This window comes from Notolepis coatsorum (genome assembly GCF_963971535.1).
Source record: "Notolepis coatsorum genome assembly, chromosome: 7".
NCBI lineage: Eukaryota > Metazoa > Chordata > Actinopteri > Aulopiformes > Paralepididae > Notolepis > Notolepis coatsorum.
The window spans coordinates 9,349,407-9,371,906 of record NC_140171.1 but is presented as its reverse complement, the minus strand read 5'-3'; the positions used below and the strand labels follow the sequence as shown (position 1 = coordinate 9,371,906).

The 22,500-nt window shown below is 43.6% G+C and overlaps 1 protein-coding gene across 1 annotated transcript in view; it reads right to left on the bottom strand.

Annotated features, from left to right (window-relative positions):
• Nucleotides 1–11,684: 11,684 nt before the first annotated feature.
• Nucleotides 11,685–22,500, bottom strand: part of LOC311232509 (signal-induced proliferation-associated 1-like protein 2) — a 166,881-nt gene continuing 156,065 nt past the window's right edge. The window contains 4 exon segments of the mRNA XM_084319332.1: nucleotides 11,685–11,908; nucleotides 13,374–13,455; nucleotides 14,689–14,806; nucleotides 16,825–16,884. Coding sequence (XP_084175458.1) covers nucleotides 11,762–11,908; nucleotides 13,374–13,455; nucleotides 14,689–14,806; nucleotides 16,825–16,884 — 407 coding nt within the window. The 3' untranslated portion in view covers nucleotides 11,685–11,761.

Here is a 22,500-nt window from a genome sequence, read left to right as displayed (position 1 = left end):
GCTCCCACCCTCTGGAACTCCCTCCCCGCAGAACTCCGCACCGCCCCAACTCTGGACTCATTTAAAAAAAACTGCTCAAAACCCACCTCTTCAACCTGGCCTTTAACCCCTAATTTCTCACCTTATATGTATATGTTGTGTCTGTCCACTATGTTTGTTAATTTGTCGTTCCCCCCCCCCTCCTATGTAAAGCGACCTTGGGTCTTATGAAAGGCGCTATATAATACGAAGTTATTATTATTATTATTATTATTATTATTATTATTATTATTATTATTATTATTATTATTATTATTATTATTATTATTATTATTATTATTATTATTAACAATAACCCAAATAATGGAAAAAGGGGGTCTGGAAATGAATCATTAGAGAACTTTTTTTTATTTTAGTGTTAAACTTTTATATTACTTTAGATTTGATCACACCGTTTATGTCAAGTCAATGCATGATGTCATCCATCAGTCTAATGTAATCCCTTCAACTCCACTCTGCTATTGGAGCTGATGTGTAGTAGATGCCCTGCCTTAAAAGGGTCAAAGTGCAGACTCATACAGTACCTTCAAGCTCCCCCACCTCCTCCCCACCCCCTTTCTGCAGAAATTGCTTTAATGCACTTACATCCACAATAGTAATACTTTCTGTCTCGACAATAACACTTTTATAATAACAAGCAATAGATTACATTAGTACATTATTAGTAAGTTGATTGGGTTCATTTCCTTTTTAATTTGGTACCCCTTCACTTCAATGGAGATTACCAGCTAACTCATATATTTCCTGATGGCTTATTATGGGACTTGATGCTGTTTTTTACCCAATACAGTCTATTTTTCTACAGTTACTACAGATAGTAGCCTACTCTACTCTACTCTACTCTACCCTACCCTACTCTACTTTACTCTACTCTACACTCTACTCTACTCTACACTCTACTCTACTCTACGCTACTCTACCCTACGCTACCCTACCGCATGAAGATTTTCCCTAAGCGGGTTGTACTTCCGCGTTCGGTTTGCGCAATCTGATTGGCCACTGACGTTTCTGGTCATGTGACATGTGCGCCAATCGTGTGACGCCTAGTTCTGCGCCTATTTCCGGGTCTAACAGCCTGCAAACTACCTAACGCCTAGTTTATCACTGGTTAAGCTTAGGCGACTCTTTCGAAGTTGGTTAAGGTTAGAGTTTGGAATCAGGGCTGGTGTTCTATCGCCCTGCTCTAAGACAAACTCTAACCTTAACCAACTTCGAAAGAGTCGCCTAAGCTTAACCGGTGGCAGAACTAGGCGTCACACGATTGGCGCACATGTCACATGACCAGAAACGTCAGTGGCCAATCAGATTGCGCAAACCGAACGCGGAAGTACAACGCGCTTAGGGAAAATATTCACGCTACCCTACCCTACCCTACTCTACTTCCCCACAAGGGCGTGTAGAACAAACCGATGCATTGATCCGTTTTCCCTCGCTCAGCATTTCTTTTTTAAATGACAGGCCATCAGCACCATGAATTATTGAATGACCGGCATTAACGTTCCCGTTTGGGTTTCAACAGGCTCTTCGTGGGCTTCTAGATAAAGTAGTGTGTATCCATTAGGAGACACGGTGGTTCAATAGCTTGGATCATATCTTGCGTGTCGCCTGTGGCTGCGGCTCCCTGGGTAAAAGCACTTTGTCTCGCTCAGGTGCCGCCATGTGCTTCCCACGTATCCTCCCCTGACAATAGACACAGCGGAGGAGGACTGACAGACAGCAGAGGAAGCCCCTGAGGGGTTCAAACCCCTGACAAACAGCAGAGGAGGAGGACCCTGAGGGGTTCAAACCATAGATATATATAGAACACTAGATAGCTTGCCCGCGCTGCCGGCCAATGGAGAGCGACGTCACTGAACCGCCGCCATCTTGCTCCAGTTAGCCTTGAGTGAGAGTGAGCTGCACAGACAAAAATACTCATAACTCGCTGAAATATTGACGGATTTACAAACGGTTTGGTTCATTACAAGCATTATTAACGTGGCTATGATTCAAGCGGTTTGTAAAAAAAAAAATCTTTAAAAAGATTTTTTTTTATAAGTATGCAGTATCATAACTACATCTTTGATGTTTATAGCAAACCAACCCGTTTGTAAATCCGTCAATATTTCAGCGAGTTATGAGTATTTTTGTCTGTGCAGCTCACTCACTCTCACTCAAGGCTAACTGGAGCAAGATGGCGGCGGTTCAGTGACGCTGGTGACTCCGCCTTAAGCTATCTAGTGTTGTTCAAAGTACCCCTGACAAACAGCAGAGGAGAGGAGGACCCAGAGGGGTTGACATGCGAGGTAAAGTATAACTCAGATTCGCAGTTCAGACAGACAACTTGCGTATTGACATTGTATTGAGCATGAATAAACATAATTAACATGGTATCAACTAGGCTCTGGCATCACTCCCTGCAACCTAAGCCTAATTTAAAGCCAGACAAACATGAGAAACAGAGCCCAGGTGGATGCTGGCTGGGGTTTCAAGTTTCAAGTTCAAGTTTCTTTAATAGTTGTCATACAGAAGTACAGAATACTTTTATACAAAATGCTTCTTACTGTTACGCTCCAGAGACTGTGCTAGACAAGATAAGTATGAGATAAAATAGTATAGCATGTAAAAAAGAAGTAAAAATAGAGGTCACAGTGTTCAGTATAGACATATGTACAATGTTCGATGCAGAATAGAAGTAACTGAGTTACCATACGATATACAATATACTATGCAATGTACTAATATACAATACTATATAGTGCAAAGCAGAAATGGGATGAGGTACAATTTAGGTACAATTTACAGTAAGGTGTACGAGTTGTAGTGCAAATCCTTTACCAATAAATATAAAGTGTAAAGTGTGTTTGTGTGATATAAAGTGTGGAGAGTGGGTGCTGCAGTGTGTTGTTTGTTTAAAGTGAGTGTGTGCGTGTGGATGTGTGTGCTGTGTGCATTTGATGGTTGTTGCATAGTGTTTATTGTTCGTTGAGCAGCCTGATGGCCTGGGGATAGAAGCTTCTTCTGAGTCTTTCTGTGCTCGCCTTGAGACTCCGGTATCGCTTGCCTGACCGCAGCAGTTCAAAGAGGCAGTTGTTTGGGTGGCTGGAGTCCTTGATGATTCTCTTAGCCTTACCCCTGTGGTGAGAGCAGAAAGCACAAGCTACAGTAGTAGCAGCATGAAGCAGCAGGGTGGAGGCAGCAGCATGAAGCAGCAGAGTGGAGGCAGCAGCATGAAGCAGCAGAGTGGAGGCAGCAGAGAATGACACATGCAGACTGGTGTGATAGGCTAGCTGACTCATGTAGACTGGTGTGATAGGCTAGCTGACATATGCAGACTGGTGTGATAGGCTAGCTGACACATGTAGACTGGTGTGATAGGCTAGCTGACACATGCAGACTGGTGTGATAGGCTAGCTGACACATGTAGACTGGTGTGATAGGCTAGCTGACACATGTAGACTGGTGTGATAGGCTAGCTGACACATGTAGACTGGTGTGATAGGCTAGCTGACTCATGTAGACTGGTGTGATAGGCTAGCTGACACATGTAGACTGGTGTGATAGGCTAGCTGACACATGTAGACTGGTGTGATAGGCTAGCTGACACATGTAGACTGGTGTGATAGGCTAGCTGACACATGTAGACTTGTGTGATAGGCTAGCTGACACGTGTAGACTGGTGTGATAGGCTAGCTGACACAACACGTGTAGACTGGTGTGATAGGCTAGCTGACACATGTAGACTTGTGTGATAGGCTAGCTGACACATGTAGACTGGTGTGATAGGCTAGCTGACACAACACGTGTAGACTGGTGTGATAGGCTAGCTGACACAACACGTGTAGACTGGTGTGATAGGCTAGCTGACACAACACGTGTAGACTGGTGTGATAGGGCACACATGCAGACTGGTGTGATAGGGCACACATGCAGACTGGTGTGATAGGGCACACATGCAGACTGGTGTGATAGGGCACACATGCAGACTGGTGTGATAGGGCACACATGCAGACTGGTGTGATAGGGCACACATGCAGACTGGTGTGATAGGGCACACATGCAGACTGGTGTGATAGGGCACACATGCAGATTGGTGTGATAGGGCACACATGCAGACTGGTGTGATAGGGCACACATGTAGACTGGTGTGATAGGCTAGCTGACATGCAGACTGGTGTGATAGGCTAGCTGACATGCAGACTGGTGTGATAGGCTAGCTGACACGTGCAGACTGGTGTGATAGGCTAGCTGACTCATGTAGACTGGTGTGATAGGCTAGCTGACATGCAGACTGGTGTGATAGGCTAGCTGACACATGCAGACTGGTGTGATAGGCTAGCTGACTCATGTAGACTGGTGTGATAGGCTAGCTGACACATGTAGACTGGTGTGATAGGCTAGCTGACACATGTAGACTGGTGTGATAGGCTAGCTGACACATGCAGACTGGTGTGATAGGCTAGCTGACACGTGCAGACTGGTGTGATAGGCTAGCTGACTCATGTAGACTGGTGTGATAGGCTAGCTGACACATGTAGACTGGTGTGATAGGCTAGCTGACACATGTAGACTGGTGTGATAGGCTAGCTGACACATGTAGACTGGTGTGATAGGCTAGCTGACACATGTAGACTGGTGTGATAGGGTAGCTGACATGTAGACTGGTGTGATAGGCTAGCTGACATGCCGACTGGTGTGATAGGCTAGCTGACATGTAGACTGGTGTGATAGGCTAGCTGACATGCAGACTGGTGTGATAGGGCACACATGCAGACTGGTGTGATAGGCTAGCTGACATGTAGACTGGTGTGATAGGCTAGCTGACACATGCAAACTGGTGTGATAGGCTAGCTGACATGCAGACTGGTGTGATAGGGCACACATGCAGACTGGTGTGATAGGCTAGCTGACTCATGTAGACTGGTGTGATAGGCTAGCTGACACATGCAAACTGGTGTGATAGGGTAGCTGACACATGCAGACTGGTGTGATAGGCTAGCTGACATGTAGACTGGTGTGATAGGCTAGCTGACACATGCAAACTGGTGTGATAGGGTAGCTGACACATGCAGACTGGTGTGATAGGCTAGCTGACACATGTAGACTGGTGTGATAGGGTAGCTGACACATGCAGACTGGTGTGATAGGGCACACATGCAGACTGGTGTGATAGGGCACACATGCAGACTGGTGTGACAGGGCACACATGCAGACTGGTGTGATAGGGCACACATGCAGACTGGTGTGATAGGGCACACATGCAGACTGGTGTGATAGGGCACACATGCAGACTGGTGTGACAGGGCACACATGCAGACTGGTGTGATAGGGCACACATGCAGACTGGTGTGATAGGGTAGCTGACACTAGAGCGGACTGCCTAGCTAGCTTCACAGGCTTCGCATCATGAATAGTACTAACATCAGTCAAACTTTTAAAGATCCCCTCCAGATGTATTTTAAATCCTTTTTTTTTTATCCACTTTTTCTCCCATTTTTCTATTTTTCTCCCATCCCAATTTTCATATCGTCCAATTCAACCATCCCCTGTCTTCGAACGTTGTTTCTTGCCTCCCACAAGCCGGCTGCAATGTGGACTAAGTCATACATAGCACGAGTCCCCTCCGATACTCGAGGTAACAGCCGTCGCATCTTTTCACCTGCGCGGCTCGATCTTTCAGCGTCGGGGGTCTGGGCTTTGGAGGGGCCCCGCCCACGTCGCTTCTTGATTCTACTGCACAGGCGCACCAACCGACCTGTAGGAGTCGCTGTCCACAACGCCCGATCCCCACCCTTCAGTTTCCCTCCCCGTAATACGGCCAATGTGTATTACTGTGGACGACCAGCTAAACTGAAAGCAATGTGGAGAGCGGGGCTCGAACAGGAAGCCTAGTCTCCAGCATTCGTTGCGAGCGCCTTGCCCACTGCGCCACGTAGCCGCCATGTATTTTAAATCCTTAAAAGATTTGTATAAATGTTTTTTCCACCAAATTGTTGAATAAACTACAGAAAGTCGGCTTAGCAGCGTCTCTACACCTTCACCCTCATTGAGATGCAAGGTGCTATGAATATGCTAATTGGCAACAAGCACCCATTGATATTTACCAGGAATCCCAAGTCAGCAGCTTATATTCTTTGATGACATGTCAATACCTACCTACTCAGCTTTCTGTGTATATGCTGAAGCTAAAGGTGTCAAGTTACCACATTTTGCAGTAATATCGACCCGACTAAAACACTCTGTATTGATCACTGCCACCAATACCAAGACCTGAGTACAAGCACAATGCTATTTCATGATGACAATGAAAGGATCAATCAGTTCAGTTAGAAAATAAAATAGGAGGTTGGCATGGTTAGGTAAAAAAAAATTACTCTGTGAAGAATGTTTTCCCCCACAATAAAGTAACTATAAAAACATTTGTATTTCTTCTTCCTTTATCCTATAATGTGTATGTCTTTCCCTCCCTACTAATATACATATATATATATATATTAATATTTACAGTATATATATCTATCCATATCTGTCTGAATATAATCTTTCTATATACCTACTTATACACCTGCATATAACCCATATAACTCTGTATGATAGCATGTACAATAATACTGTATATATTTATTCTTACGGTATATTTATCTATCCACATCTGTCTGTACATACCTGCATATAATTTTTATAATCTGTAGATACTATATCTATATCTGTACATATCCCTTATTGTCTTTATACCTGTATCACTGTACATATTAATACATACACCTGATTAGCACTACACTACAGTAGTACTGAATTATATATTTTATACCCATAATGACCTGTACATTGCATATTACTATTGCACTTTACTGTTACATTTGCACTCTGGTTAGATGCCAAACTTCTTACTGTACTTGCACCGTATAATGATAATACAATTTGAATCTCATCTAATCTAATCTTCCCTTCACATCGTGTTAGCTGTATGGATAGAGACGATGTAATGGGATCATCAACATTGTTCAAGCCAGCAGCCCATTCCACGCGCACACGCACACACACATCCAGGCCATTATTCCCAAAAGAACGGGCCTTCTTCTCCCTCCTGTCGTATGGAGGACACCATTTTCTGGATGAGAGCTCTGTAACCTGAGCCTCCCCATTCCGACCATTCCTCTCCCTGCAGCGTCTCCCCCTCGGCCCCTCCGCCCCGCGTTGGTCTCCGCAGGGCTCCTCCCACAGCGCTGCATGTTTGGATGACAGCAGGAGAGCGGCGGTCACAGTGTTCAGGCTGAGGGTGTGAGGAGCTGCCTTAGTTGTCATTAAAGGTGCTATAGATAACCTTTTTATAGAGTAATTTATTTACAATTTTTAATAGATAATACATCCACAGAGCTTTTACAAAGATGATTTTAGAAACGCTTTTAAAATGTTGGCTGGTCCAAAATGAGTGTTTACACCCTACTTCCCATTTCCCCCACGTGGAATGCACCCGATTGGATAAATGACACACTGGTGCTCTAGTGCGACATCTAGTGGCTCAATGTTATCCGTTGCACCTTTAATGTATTTACATTTATATTTAGCTGACGCTTTTATCCAAAGCGACTTACAAGTTCTGTACGACAAGACAGCAGGAAGGGTACAACTCTATCAGCTGAGTAACATGGGCAATGGGGAAATACATTTGCGATTTTCAAGCGAGGTGGACTGGCCGGAAACAACAATGACGTGACCACTACACCTCGCTATTTACAGTTATCAAACACACCGGCTGCATCCTTTGTTCTGGTGATTTTATTCCATATATAGGAGGTTGGAACATTATGCGTCCTTTGAGAAGCCGACAGCATCTTTGCACAAAGGGGAGGAGGGGGAGGAGTCCTGCCTCATGTCCTCCTGTCAGAGACCCGCTGCCCCAGTGCCCAGATGAGATGCACCTTCGGAACACATCTACCTCGTTATCCAGCTGTTGAAATATTCAACAGGTCAGAGTTGAGGTGGTATAGCGTCCACACACGTCCGTCTCCCCGGAGACCCAGGAAGACGAGGAGGAGACGCAACGCCGGAGGTGCCAATCGAGTGACTTTGCGTGTGAAACATGTAGAACATGACCTTGTCGAGGTATAATGAAGGCTGCGGATCTACTGAGATAACACATAAAGGATATGTGTAGAGGCACAGGTGGGATCATGTCATTATAATAACCGGGAACAGAATGCAGTTCAAATCCAAAGCACGCTGAAATGAATATCATTTTTGTTTTTTATTGAATCATTTATTATAAAACAAGGAGAACAGTGAAGAAACACTGTGTCCAAATCCCTTGCCCTATAGTTCACCACAGCAGGGCAGATACATGTGAAATTAAACAGACGAGTCATTTCATTTGTTTGTCCAACGTCCTACATTTATTAAAAAAGAAAAGAAAAAAGCAAACCTTTTTGTACCATCTTTGACAAAACATTTTACAAAGAAATCAAGGCATACGAAACGACAGGCTGACCGCTAGCAGCATCAACATGTCAAACTTCCCGGAAATAACCTCTTATTATTATGTATATATTTATATCTTTTCTCTTGCCAGCTATACACATAATTTGCCAAATACAGAGCTATTAATATTTTTTTGTTTAGTGCAGAGAGGAACAAAATACTCTTACCAAAATAAACAATTTCAAGGGGGTTAAATAAGTTTAAATAAAGGTGTTAAATACAAAACACTTTCTCTGATGTACTGTACAAAGACCATCAAACACATTTTGGCATTGAATTAAAGTGGTTCACAGACAAGGTACCTGGAGTACATTGTTTTCTGAGTCGACTGCATTATGAATACCATTTTCTGCGGCTAAATTAAATGCCAGGGACATGTTACTTAAAAGCACGAAACTACATAACATCTTGTGAAATCACATAATGTGCACTCTTAAAAAAAAAAAAGGATCATGTTGAAATAACGCCCCGACTGAACACACGCGGTGTGTTGAAAAGCAACACGGTGGCAACACCGAGCCGGACCGTGTAAAAAAAAAAAAGAAAAAAAAAAGCATGTTGTTAGGTCGAGTCAGGGACAACACGTGTTATTTCAACACATCTGTTTTTTAGAGTGTAATGAGAGCAAACATTACGGGCTGTTGTTGAAGCGACTTTTTGAACACATCTGTTTTTTTTTGTTTCTTTTTTTATTTTTATTTTAAGAGTCTAATGAACACAAACATCGGGTCATACCATCCTTTTGGGAACATGGTGTGTTTTTGTTAGCTAAAATAATCACAATGTAGCGGAACACGCTCATGAGGAGACAACGTCGCGGTAACCGGTGTATGATGACTGACTGACTGACTGGACGTTCAGAACACATTCATCAGAGCTGCCTCGTCTCCGCTGGCTTCCGCTTGTCGTGAGCTTCAGTGGAAACACAGCGCTACTGCGCCTTCCTCCACAGCGCCTTCTCAACAGCGCCTTGCCGACAGCGAATTCCAGACAATGCCTTGCCGACAACGCCTTGCCGACAGCGCCTTCCCAACAATGCTTTGGCGATAGCATCTTCGCGACAGCACCTTCCCGACAACGCCTTAGCGACAGAACTTAAGAGCTGAGCATGTTTTTAGGGAGAAAATGATACAACTGCACTGTACTTCAACTTTTTCTTTTAAACAGCGGCTTCTAATGGATCTCCAACAGTCGCCTGGCAACAACAGCAGAACCAACACCAGTGCTGAGAGACGGAGGTCTTCTGTGGACCCAACGCATCTGCAGTATCAATCCATTGTGCTCGTCACATGATGATGAGACTCTGACCCCTGACCCCTCCTCTCTCTGTACTTAGTGGTAATTACGATGATCGGCGGGTATTTCTAATGACTAGAGAAAGATGTGGGAATTCACTGTGGGCTTACAGATGTTACTATAACCCGTTTGAATGTACGGACTAGTAAAAACGCATGCTGCCAGCTGGTCATGTGCCCGTCCGTTTGCAATGCTTCCGAGGAAGGCTTGAGACTTAAAGCCGATTCTCTGCTGACCTACGGTCAGTTTAAGGCCATGATTTTAAACCTCCCTGGTACACGGCCTAATTGATTTAACACATTTTATTCTATCTTTTTTTATGATCTTTTAAAAACCTTTTTCTTACCTTTATGTTCATCTGTTTTTATTATCTATCGTGATGAACTGTAAGCTTGACACGGTTAAAATTAGGGCCACTTCAATTGTTCTCGAGTGTAAATAAATGTTTGAATTAATTAAACGGTAAGTTTTTTTGTTTTTTAGTTTTGAGTAATGAATGCGTTCTGAATGTCCAGTTAATCTAAACCATTCCTGCTTACAGGTAGAGGATAAGTTCAATATCACGTTTCTGGTTTCTCGCTCGTCAGTGGGTAAAATCACAATTTTCTCAAAAGGTTTTTCGTCAAAAAAAGCCATCACTCACAACAGCAAAAAAGAGTCAACAGCAACTTTCAGGTTCAGGAAAACCATCTTAACTACGACATGAAACATACTGAATTCCTCGTTCTCTCTCCTTTGGGCGTCACAAAGTGCTTTGATGACGCCCCCCTTTCGGATAAACACATCATCTGTGAGAGGTTACAGACAAGGCGGTGGGGGATGAGTAAAGGGGATGAGTGGCAACAACATAAAGCAGACTAAAACCCCAAACACCACTTAACAGTCAGGCACGTTTTGCTCCTGCCAAATAAATACGTAATAATTCCACAACACCAAAATCAGTGCTAAATAACAGTTTTGTGACTATCACCATATTTATTGCTAGAACTTAACTTTTTTTCCCTCTCTCTCGCTCTCATAATCAGTGAAATTACTTACAAAACTACTTACAGTACAAAAGATGACCTTTTCAAATAGAAAGCACCTTCTGACACCATAGCCGGTGGTCCAATCTGTTTTTTCTTCGGTGAGCCGATATCTTCATAATATCAGCTCGAGTCGAGTAGTGGCTATTTTGTTCTCCTAAGGGAGCCGAAAGGTTTTTAGTTCTGCCCTATTTGGCCAAGGAATATGATTTAACATGAAATACATTCCTTTTTTTTTTTTAATTGTATGATTAAATATTTTTGCCTATTTTTGCCTGGTCTGCTACATTCTTTCTTTTCTTCCTATTCTCTCTCTCTCTCTTTCCCCCATTACCCCATCCTGCTAGAACCTGTTACCCTCTCCTGCTAGAACCTCTGTTACCCTATTCTGCTAGAACCTCTGTTACCCTCTCCTGCTAGAACCTCTGTTACCCTATTCTGCTAGAACATCTGTCACCCTATTCTGCTAGAACCTCGGTCACCCTATTCTGCTAGAACCTCTGCTAGAACCTCGGTCACCCTATTCTGCTAGAACCTCTGTCACCCTATTCTGCTAGAACCTCTGTCACCCTATTCTGCTAGAACCTCTGTAGCACTGTGTGTGGTAATCAGATGCGTGTCATCGAGGTCGTCGTCATGCCGACAGCTGTTCGCATCGCTGCCAACGTTGTACTCATATTGACTCATTTAAAACAATACAATTATTAACACCAGCGCCCCAGCATTATCCTTTAGAAGCACTGGTTCATATCTTTATCTTGGCTGTACAAACTGTAAAAAAGAAAAATGTTCATGTTGAAATATGGCAGTGTCTCTCCCCCCCCCCCCCCCGGATAGCCACATGGCTCAGGTGCAGTGATGTGTGTGTGTGTGCGTGTGTGTGTGTGTGTCTCAGTGTGTGTGTGTGTGTGTCTCAGTGTGTGTGTGTGTGTGTGCCGCGGTCCTCAGGGCTTCTTGTCGACTGAGTGCAGGAACCACTCGGTGAACTTGCGCAGCTGCGCGGCCGCCGTCTGGCTCTCCTCGTGGAGACGCATGTTGTCGTGCCGCAGGTTCTGCACTTGTTCCTGCAACACGGCCTTGTCCTCCTGCTCCTGTTGTTGGGCGACACGCGGCAAACCGTTAACCTTTGTATGACCTTCTGACTGTTTCTTTTTCATTTAGAAAGTGAGTTTAGTAGGAGAAAATACAATTTTAAACATCAGTTTGCACGTACCACACTTAAACAGATGTGTCCTTCAGTTATTGGTGTAAAGTTGTGGAATTCTCTCCATAGCGAGCACCCTTGTCACTCCCTGGTACCGTTTTCTACTTTCTTGACTTTTTTTGTGTGTCTGTGTTTATTATTATTTCATGAAATTGGGTCCGTATCTTCATTTTACATATATTTTCATTATGTCAAAAGATTATGATTTGAAACGCTCTAAAACAAAAGTTATTAGTATAGGGGTACAACGTTGTGCCTGGCGTCCGTTTTCATCAGCTCCACTCCCATGTTAAAAGGCATTTTTTAATCTGCACTCATTCGTTCAATTCTAGATAGAATTATCAAATGCAATCTCTTTACACACTGTCAGTGGTCGAGCTTTCGGGGGGGGGGGGTGTACTCTGGTGCTCCGCTGACAGCGATCTGTGTTCAGAATTATACCGGGAGATTGAGTAATGCTCGCCCGCAGAATATAATAATAATAATCAGCGTTTACTAACGTTTAGCGTCTCCGCTATTTCTGACCGAATTAGTCAACCTTTCTTTTTTATAATGGAAGATTCTTATTCACAGGGATTTTGTCGAGTTTACACACGCTGTAATGTGGTATCAAAAATGTATAGAAATATGATGAATATGACTGTTTCTCCGTTTTTTTCAATAAAAACGGACGTGGTATCAAACGAACACGAATTTACGTGGTTAAAATTCGGAAATATTTGTAATTGGTTACAGATATCTTGAGATTAGGCTATTAATGTTAATCATGTATAATTTACAATCCCAGAATACGTGCCTTTTTCTGTTTCAATATACTCCATCACCTCCATAGTTACTTAGACTGTTGTATCTTTTTATTGGGGTATTTTAATCACTGGCATCTGTGTGTTCTGTCTTCCTGTAACTACGATGAATCAAGCGTTTCAGTCTCTGACTTGGCGGATAGGTTGGCGGCCAGCCAAGGGCCTGCATTGCTGAATTCTTCTTTCAAATTAGTCCAAGATTGATTCAGGTGGATTCTGTTGATAGGCTGTACGATTTCTGAGGTCATAATGTACCTTTCTGCTGTTATAATATACTTTTCTACTGTCATAATGTACCTTTCTGAGGTCATAATGTACCTTTCTGAGGTCATAATGTACCTTTCTGAGGTCATAACGTACCTTTCTGAGGTCATAACGTACCTTTCTGAGGTCATAACATACCTTTCTGAGGTCATAATGTACCTTTCTGTTGTCATAATGTACCTTTCTGTTGTCATAATGTACCTTTCTGAGGTCATAACGTACCTTTCTGAGGTCATAACGTACCTTTCTGAGGTCATAATGTACCTTTCTGAGGTCATAACGTACCTTTCTGAGGTCATACTGCAGCTGTCTCAGGATCTCTTCCAGCTGGTTGACTTTACCAGTGAGCAAGGCAGGGGGAGCCTCTCTATAACAGGGGAAGAGGACAGAGACAAGACTTAGGACACACTGGGGAGGGGGGTGGAGTGCTGCTGTGACATGTTTGCTCTACTTTTAAAGAACTTTAAAGATGTTCAATTAATTAATTGTTAAATCAAATTAAGCACAATCTCTGGGTGACGTCTCCAGAATATCCTGCCGCTACGGGAAAATGAATGGACTATTTACAGCCTCATTTCACTTCGCGTGTGGTTCATGCAGCTGCGACCCCCTGAACAAAGCCTTCTAATATACATGTCTCTCTCTCAGATGAAGCAGGGGATTTTTTTATTCTAAACAGCAGTTTAAAAAAAGTTAATACGAGCTAAAACAAGCTTAGCGTTGCAGAACCTGACATCACCAGCGTCAGTGCATCATCCGGTCATTTAGGGTTAGCAATTTGGCTTTTAAAAACTGAAACGTTAACAAAACATAGAATCCCATGGTGATCCCATTAACCCCACATGCAGAATCAAGGACAAAATGACTGGTAAACGTGACATTTCTGCCAAAGGGACAATGCACCATGATGCAGAGTGAACCGACTTCTCTTTAGACAGACTCTGGTATATCTTCCCTCACTGTGCTTAGCTACACTGAACTAATTAATAATACATTAAAACTGTTTCCTCCTTTAGTTGCTAAGCCCCTCGCAGCCTCCTCCAGGACCCTCTTGAGGGTTCCCAGCAGAGCCACTCATCTGATGAAATGCCCCCCCCAAATGAAAGTCCTTGAATTTAATTTTGCAATGTCTGTGGGAACCAGGGGGGGCCGGGTTCCCACAGACATTGCAAAATGAAATTCAAGGACATTCAAATTTCAATGAAAATAAAATTGAAGGACTTTCAAGTACTTTTCCAAGCACTATTTTTTCATTTTAAAGGGGCATTTAAAAGGATCCAATTCGCTGAAAGAATATTTCTGATCCAATATTTATGACTTAAAACCAATTTCCGACAATTAGTTACTTACTTTAGATTAAAAAAGTCAATTTCTTGATTCAGAAATGTTTTATCATGAATGAACAAAACTTTCAATGCGAATGGTCGATTTGAATTCCAAGGACTTTTTAAGCACCTTGTTAAAAATAATTTGCTGTTTCCAAGGAATTCCAGGCCTTGACTTTTTATTTATTAAAAATGTTTTCAAGGACCTTGTGCGAACCCTGCACCCCCCCCCCCCCCCCCCCCCCGCGTGGATGAGGAAGAAGAAGCCACCCTACCCGGCCTGCAGGGTGCCTCTCTCCGAGGCGGCCACTCTGCGGCTCAGCTCCTCCGACAGCTCCAGGGCCTGCTGGACCTGCTCAGCGTCTGACATGGAGCACAGCGAGGCCTGGTCTGCTGGGGAGGGAAGACACACACACACACGTGTTATTACTACGGAGCCCAAAACAGACCACCGCCTGGGAGAATACACCCGTCGGTAAGTCTCAACCGCCTGGGAGAATACACCCGTCGGTAAGTCTCAACCGCCTGGGAGAATACACCCGTCGGTAAGTCTCAACCGCCTGGGAGAATACACCCGTCGGTAAGTCTCAACCGCCTGGGAGAATACACCCGTCGGTAAGTCTCAACCGCCTGGGAGAATACACCCGTCGGTAAGTCTCAACCGCCTGGGAGAATACACCCGTCGGTAAGTCTCAACCGCCTGGGAGAATACACCCGTCGGTAAGTCTCAACCGCCTGGGAGAATACACCCCGGTCGGTAAGTCTAGCAGAGGAAATAAACACAGATATTATTACATAGCCTCGCAAAACAGACAACTGTCCATAAGAATATACCGGTTTGGCAAAGTAAAAGAAAAAAAGAGCACATAGATGTTATTATTATTATTACATAGAGCCACAAACCAGACAACTGCCTAAAAGGAATCACGATTGTTTGCGACAACGAGACACACGCACTCCGAACAAGGAGGAGGGCAAGTTAGAGCCGTTAGTTGGAGGAGTTCTGCTGGAGGTAGAGAGAGAGACGTAGAGATGGAGGTGAGACTGTAGCAGCGGTAACAACAAACAGCACTCCTCTAGTCAGGAACGTTACTCATGCAAATAGAATAGGACATGAATTTGCGAGTACATTTCTCAAAGAAGAGAGAGAGTGTGGTTCTGTGTATCTCCGAGGGTAGAGCGTGGTGACACTGCCAGGGGTCCGCAGGTTCATTCCCACCGGGAACACGCAGAATCACAAAGGTGTGTGTGTGTGTGTTAACCCAGCGGTTTGTGTGGGTGTGTGTGTGGGACCCACATGTGGGTCTTGGGAAGATTAAAATGGGTTCCCAAATGATTCGCTGGAGGGATCTTATGAAACCAAAGCTCCTCTCAAGTCCATGGAAGAATAGACATGTTGAATAAAACACTGTAGGTTAATAGTTTAGCAGTCTAAAAACTGGATGATTGTTGTCCTATTAGCACAATAATCAGCCAAATCAAACCACTACACTAACCTACCGTAAACCACTACACTACTTTTTCTTTTGATCTACTTTTTCTCCTCCTATTTTTCTGTATTTTCCTCCCATCCCAATTTTAGTCGTTATGCCAATTCCCCCCTCCCCTTCCTGGTCGCTGTGCGCATTTGCCCCCCACTGGTCGGTCTAGGGAGCCCTGAAGTCTATCACACGCTTCCTCCGATACATGCGGAGTCAGCCAGCAGCCTCTTTTCACCCGACAGCGCGGACTCTCACTGGGGAAGTGTAACGCGTGGGAGGATCACACTACCTCCCCCAGTTCCCTCCCTCGCTGTGTGAGCAGGCGCCCTGACCGACCTGTAGGAGTCGCTGTTTACAACGACCAGGACCCACCCCACCGGCTTTCCCACCCACTGACACCGCCAATTGTGTCAGTATGGACGACCGACCAAGCCGGAGGCACCGCAGCAGCAGGATTCGATCCCACTGTCTCTGCGGTGGTAGACAGACGCTTAGTCCGCTGCGCTACCCGGCCGCCCCAAACCACTACACTACTGTAAACCACTGCGCTAACCTACCGTAAAGTGCCTATATTTAAGTAAAGTCTGTGTGGCTGTTAAGTAGTTGTTAGAAAATACATGTGGTGATAGAAATACAAATGGTGTTGACACTATTAAAATAATATTATTCGAATTGAGTGAATTGAAAGTGCTTGCTGTTCACTTCCCAGTGTGGCTGAAAAATGAAAGCGGCATCGTCTCCCTTTCACAGCAGCGGCAGGGGGCGGAAAGCAGCCAGCGGGCGGGGGAAGGATTTGGGGTTAGTTACTTGCATAATTCATAGTAGATGTAAAGAGTTTTCTCTTTTTGGTGGTGGAGAGGGGGCGGTGGTGGGAGGCACGTTTAAGAAAGAGCTGAATATTTATTTATTCGCTTCACAATGTCAAGTCACCTCCTTCCGAGTTGCATTTAAGGCCCAGATGGCCGATGGCCTCCGTGTCAAGATCCACACCTGGAGACATGGAGACACACAGTGGGCACAGCTCTCAGGAAACCATTCACTTCCATTACTCTCCGCTCCTATACAGCCAGAGGAATACTGTACGCTTTAGAACGTGGTGGAACGTGATGGAACAGACGGATAGAAGTAGACGGATAGAAGACAGACAGATGGGCCGACAGACAGATAGACAGACTGGCAGATAGACAGATAGATAGAAGATAGAGAGACAGAGAGATAGAAGATAGACAAACCAGCAGATACAGAGACAGAAGATAGACAGAAGATAGAGAGACAGGTGATGGTATGACGGATGATAGAGAGACAGAAGAGAGAGAGACAGGTGATGGTATGACGAATGATAGAGAGACAGAAGAGAGACAGGTGATGGTATGACGGATGATAGAGACAGAAGATAGAGAGACAGGTGATGGTATGACGAATGATAGAGAGACAGAAGATAGACAGGTGATGGTATGACGGATGATAGAGACAGAAGATAGAGAGACAGGTGATGGTATGACGAATGATAGAGAGACAGAAGATAGACAGGTGATGGTATGACGAATGATAGAGAGACAGAAGATAGACAGGTGATGGTATGACGAATGATAGAGAGACAGAAGATAGACAGGTGATGGTATGACGAATGATAGAGAGACAGAAGATAGACAGGTGATGGTATGACCGGATGATGATTGATTGATTAATAGATTGATTGATTGATTGATAGATAGATAGATAGATAGATAGATAGATAGATAGATAGATAGATAGATAGATAGATAGATAGATAGATAGATAGATAGATAGATAGATAGATAGATAGATAGATCGATCGATAGAGAAAACATTGGACAGCCCCCCATTTGAACTCTCTCCTCTCTGAGGAGACTTGTCCTCAAGGCAGTCAGCAGAAGTTACATTCAGTCTACATTTAAAAATGTATCGTTAAACTAAGTTCATTTTCACAATATAAGTCTAGTAATGTATGAATTAGTCAATAAAATATAGTATGTTCTGATGAGTAAATAGGGGTGGGATTAAATAAGTGTATGCTTCTTCCCACTCCTTTTCAAATACATGTAAATGACCAAAAAAAAATATATATTGAGTTAGACTTTTTAGTTTGTTCTTTGTTATTTAAATTTTTTTTATATACATTTATTATTTGAACGGCTTAAGGCTATATGTACTTGATGTTTGTTTGCTACGTTGCATATTTGAAATAAACTTCAATCAAATCAAGTCTGAGTAGTGAGGGAGAGAGAGGCCTCCTCTCCAGTGCGCAGCAGCTGAGCGGGCAGCAGGCCTCCAGCCAGACGTGCTCCCTGTGCTTTTTTCACTGTTTACACACTGTTTACATGTTAGGCACGCTTCCTTCTAAACAAAATGACTTGGTCCAGATCCGGTGGTCTGCAACGTGTTGGTTCGGGACCCACGGGTGGGTCTTGGGATGATTAAAATGGGTCCACATTTTAGTATCATAATGAAGCAAAATCCCACTCAAGTCTAGACTCATGTTGAACAAGACACTGGATACATTTTGGTCATATAGCCAAATCAGTGTTGGGTCATCATGGGAATATTTGTTCTGAAAATAAAAGTTTGGAAACTTCCTGTAGTCTAAAACCTCTAGTCTAAAACCTCTAGTCTAAAACCTCTAGTCTAAAACCACTGGTCTAAAACCACTAGTCTAAAACCACTGGTCTAAAACCACTGGTCTAAAACCACTAGTCTAAAACCATAAAACCTCTAGTCTAAAACCACTAGTCTAAAAACACTAGTCTAAAACCACTAGTCTAAAACCACTAGTCTAAAACCACTAGTCTAAAACCTCTAGTCTAAAACCTCTAGTCTAAAACCTCTAGTCTAAAACCACTAGTCTAAAACCACTAGTCTAAAACCACTAGTCTAAAACCTCTAGTCTAAAACCTCTAGTCTAAAACCACTGGTCTAAAACCTCTAGTCTAAAACCTCTAGTCTAAAACCACTGGTCTAAAACCACTAGTCTAAAACCACTGGTCTAAAACCACTAGTCTAAAACCACTAGTCTAAAACCACTAGTCTAAAACCTCTAGTCTAAAACCTCTAGTCTAAAACCACTAGTCTAAAACCACTAGTCTAAAACCACTAGTCTAAAACCTCTAGTCTAAAACCTCTAGTCTAAAACCTCTAGTCTAAAACCACTAGTCTAAAACCTCTAGTCTAAAACCTCTAGTCTAAAACCTCTAGTCTAAAACCTCTAGTCTAAAACCACTGGTCTAAAACCTCTAGTCTAAAACCTCTAGTCTAAAACCACTAGTCTAAAACCACTGGTCTAAAACCACTAGTCTAAAACCACTGGTTTAAAACCACTGGTCTAAAACCACTAGTCTAAAACCACTGGTCTAAAACCACTAGTCTAAAACCACTGGTTTAAAACTACTGGTCTAAAACCACTAGTCTAAAACCTCTAGTCTAAAAACACTGGCCTAAAACTACTAGTCTAAAACCTCTAGTCTAAAACCACTGGTTTAAAACTACTGGTCTAAAACCTCTAGTCTAAAACCACTGGTTTAAAACTACTGGTCTAAAACCACTAGTCTAAAACCTCTAGTCTAAAAACAATGGCCTAAAACTACTAGTCTAAAACCTCTAGTCTAAAACCACTGGTCTAAAACCACTGGTCTAAAACCACTAGTCTAAAACCACTGGTTTAAAACCACTGGTCTAAAACCACTAGTCTAAAACCACTGGTCTAAAACCACTAGTCTAAAACCACTGGTTTAAAACCACTGGTCTAAAACCACTGGTCTAAAACCACTGGTTCTAAAACCACTGGTCTAAAACCACTGGTTTAAAACCACTAGTCTAAAACCACTGGTCTAAAACCACTGGTTTAAAACCACTGGTCTAAAGTCTCTAGTCTAAAACCACTGGTTCTAAAACCACTAGTCTAAAACTACTAGTCTAAAATCTCTAGTCTAAAACCACTGGTTCTAAAACCACTGGTTCTAAAACCACTGGTGAACTGGTCTGTGGATAAATAAGTAGGCGTGTGCAGCTCAGTTTGAAAGTTAGTGAGTGGCAACACAGTGGCGCTACTGTATAATGCAACACATTGCTTGTTAGCAAGCGGCCCAGGAAAATGGGTCACGGGCTTCGCTGCAGCATGGGGCTCAACAACCAGCCCCTCCGTGCGCCGTCTCACACACACACACTACATTAGAATGTTGAGAACAGAACGTTCCAATGTCACAATGACAACTGGCCATGGAAACGTTCCTTTAAACGCTGCTAGTAGTCACATAGCGGTGGACTGGGACACCCGATTAGCTACGGTCTTTGGTCTGGATCTCAGAATTCAGCCAGAGCAAATTTTTGTAGTCAATATTCCAGCCACAGCCGTGAGTATGTAAGGGTGACGCATGCAGGCTGTTATGGAGGCCCTTAGGGTCAAGGAGGATGTAATCTATACTAGCACAGCACGGCAAATTGTGGTTACCTTCCAGAGAGAGAGAATAGGATGACTCTGAATGGAAGAAGGAGGAGAGGAGTGGATGGGGGATGAAGAGGGAGGTGGGAGGAGGTAGAGCGACGGCGGAGTTAGCAACAGCCCTGGCAAAGAGATATCCAAGTCGGGATCACATTATCCATTCAGAAAAGCCACCGGCTTAGAGAGGAAATTGAGGTTAAGCTCTTAGCCAAAGGGCAGTGCTTCCACCTGTGTTCTGGTGAGGCCAAAGTCTCCAGTGTGAAGATGACAGAGGTGATGGGACTTGGGAATGCAATGTACAACAATACCACAAGGACGGGGGGGATGAGATGGAATTTGAGCCACTGGAGTAGAGGAGATATTGAGTTTTCTTCTTTTTTTTTCAGTCTCTCTCTCTCTCTCTTTGAAGTAAAGCTGGGCCTTAAAAGGAATAGTTCACCTTATATGTTATTTCAGTTCATCTACTGCACTATACGCCATCAGTGTTTTTAGTCAGACAGGCAGACAGAGTGGACTACTCAACAGAGGGACTTAGAAATGTAAACCCACGGGTTAGTGACGCTGTTTCAGACGTGGTGAATTCGGAGCACTTTTTACAAGGTGTCGGAAATGTCACGTTTCTGTACATTTTCAGATACACGGATTCGATTCGATTAGTTTCAAATGTATATACTGTACAATGTACAGGTGATTAACCCTTTCACTGCCACACTACAGAAGGTTAACCTTTCACTACCACACTACAGACGGTTAACCGTAGTGAAAGGGTTAACCATCTGTAGTGTGGTTGTGAACGGGTTAACCCTTTGTCGTGTGGCAGTGAAAGGGTTAACCTTCTGTATTGTCGCAATGAAAGGGTTAACCCGTTGGTAGTGTGGCAGTGAAAGGGTTAAACTACTACTACTACTGGGTGTAGCGCTAATCAGATGCATGCACAAAATTGTAATATTAATAAGTACACAGTGATACAGGTATAGTAGATCCCGCGCAAAGTGGGGAGATTAAAGTCATCGGCCAGCGGGGAAACTGCGGAGCGGAGAGGAGCCTGGCCACAGCGGTGAACTGTGCAACAGGAGCTGGTTCGCTCGACCAGGCAGGGCGATGGGGAAGTATCCTGCAGCTGAATGGGGGAAATAATACCATATAGGGAAGACCGAAGGGGCCTGACACCGGATCAAAGCTAACTTGGCGAACGCACAATGGCGCTCAGTGTTGGAAAGTAATTGCTCGGCTTAACTCGATTCTCACGAATATGTTTCGAACAATGTAAGCTTTCTTCTGCCGACGGCTTTTCTATACCGGCCAAATACAATAGAGGTCGATGGGGATGGTGATTTCTACCGAAAGTGGGAGTGGCCGCGGAAAAAGTTGACTACTTGCGCACTTTCAGCAGAGCGGGGAAGCGCGGCCGCCAATCAGAGATCATCCTCGTTCCGGCAGATGACGGCACAGTGACGACGAATCAGGAGGTCAAAGACTTTTAACTTCCTTCTTTTTGTAACGACTAATAAAACGCTTGCTAGTGGCGAGTAAATGCTTAAAGGAAAACTCCACCATTTTGGGAAATTAGCTTATTTGCCATCTACCCTGAAGTTAGACAAGAAGATACATAAATTTTTCTTCTCTGTGCATGCAGTAGGAGTAGGAAGACGTTGGGAACTAGGCTAATGGAGGAACCTACTTCCAGTGACTGACGCTAAGCTAGGCTAACGGTGCGCGTCTTCCTACTCCTACTGCATGCACAGAGAAGAAAAAAGGTATCTTCTTGTCTAACTCCAGGGTAGATGGCAAATAAGCTAATTTCCCAAAATGTTGGAGTTTTCCTTTAAGTTAAAAAAATGTATCATGGTTTGTTTTTAAGATTGAAACAAGCTAGTTGCTGCCCAAATGTGTCTTGTAATTTGAAACACGCCCCTTAATTGTGTGTTAACCCTTTCCCTACCACACTTACGAAGGTTAACCCTTTCACTACCACACTTACGAAGGTTAACCCTTTCACTCTACCACACTACAGACGGTTAACATGCATGTAGTTGCATTCAAGGAGCTCCCTGGTATTATATATTTTCTCATATTTTTTACCTTTCCCCCACTGTTTTTTTGTGGGTAACCTTGACACAAGTGCGTATTAGACATATTGAGACAACTCC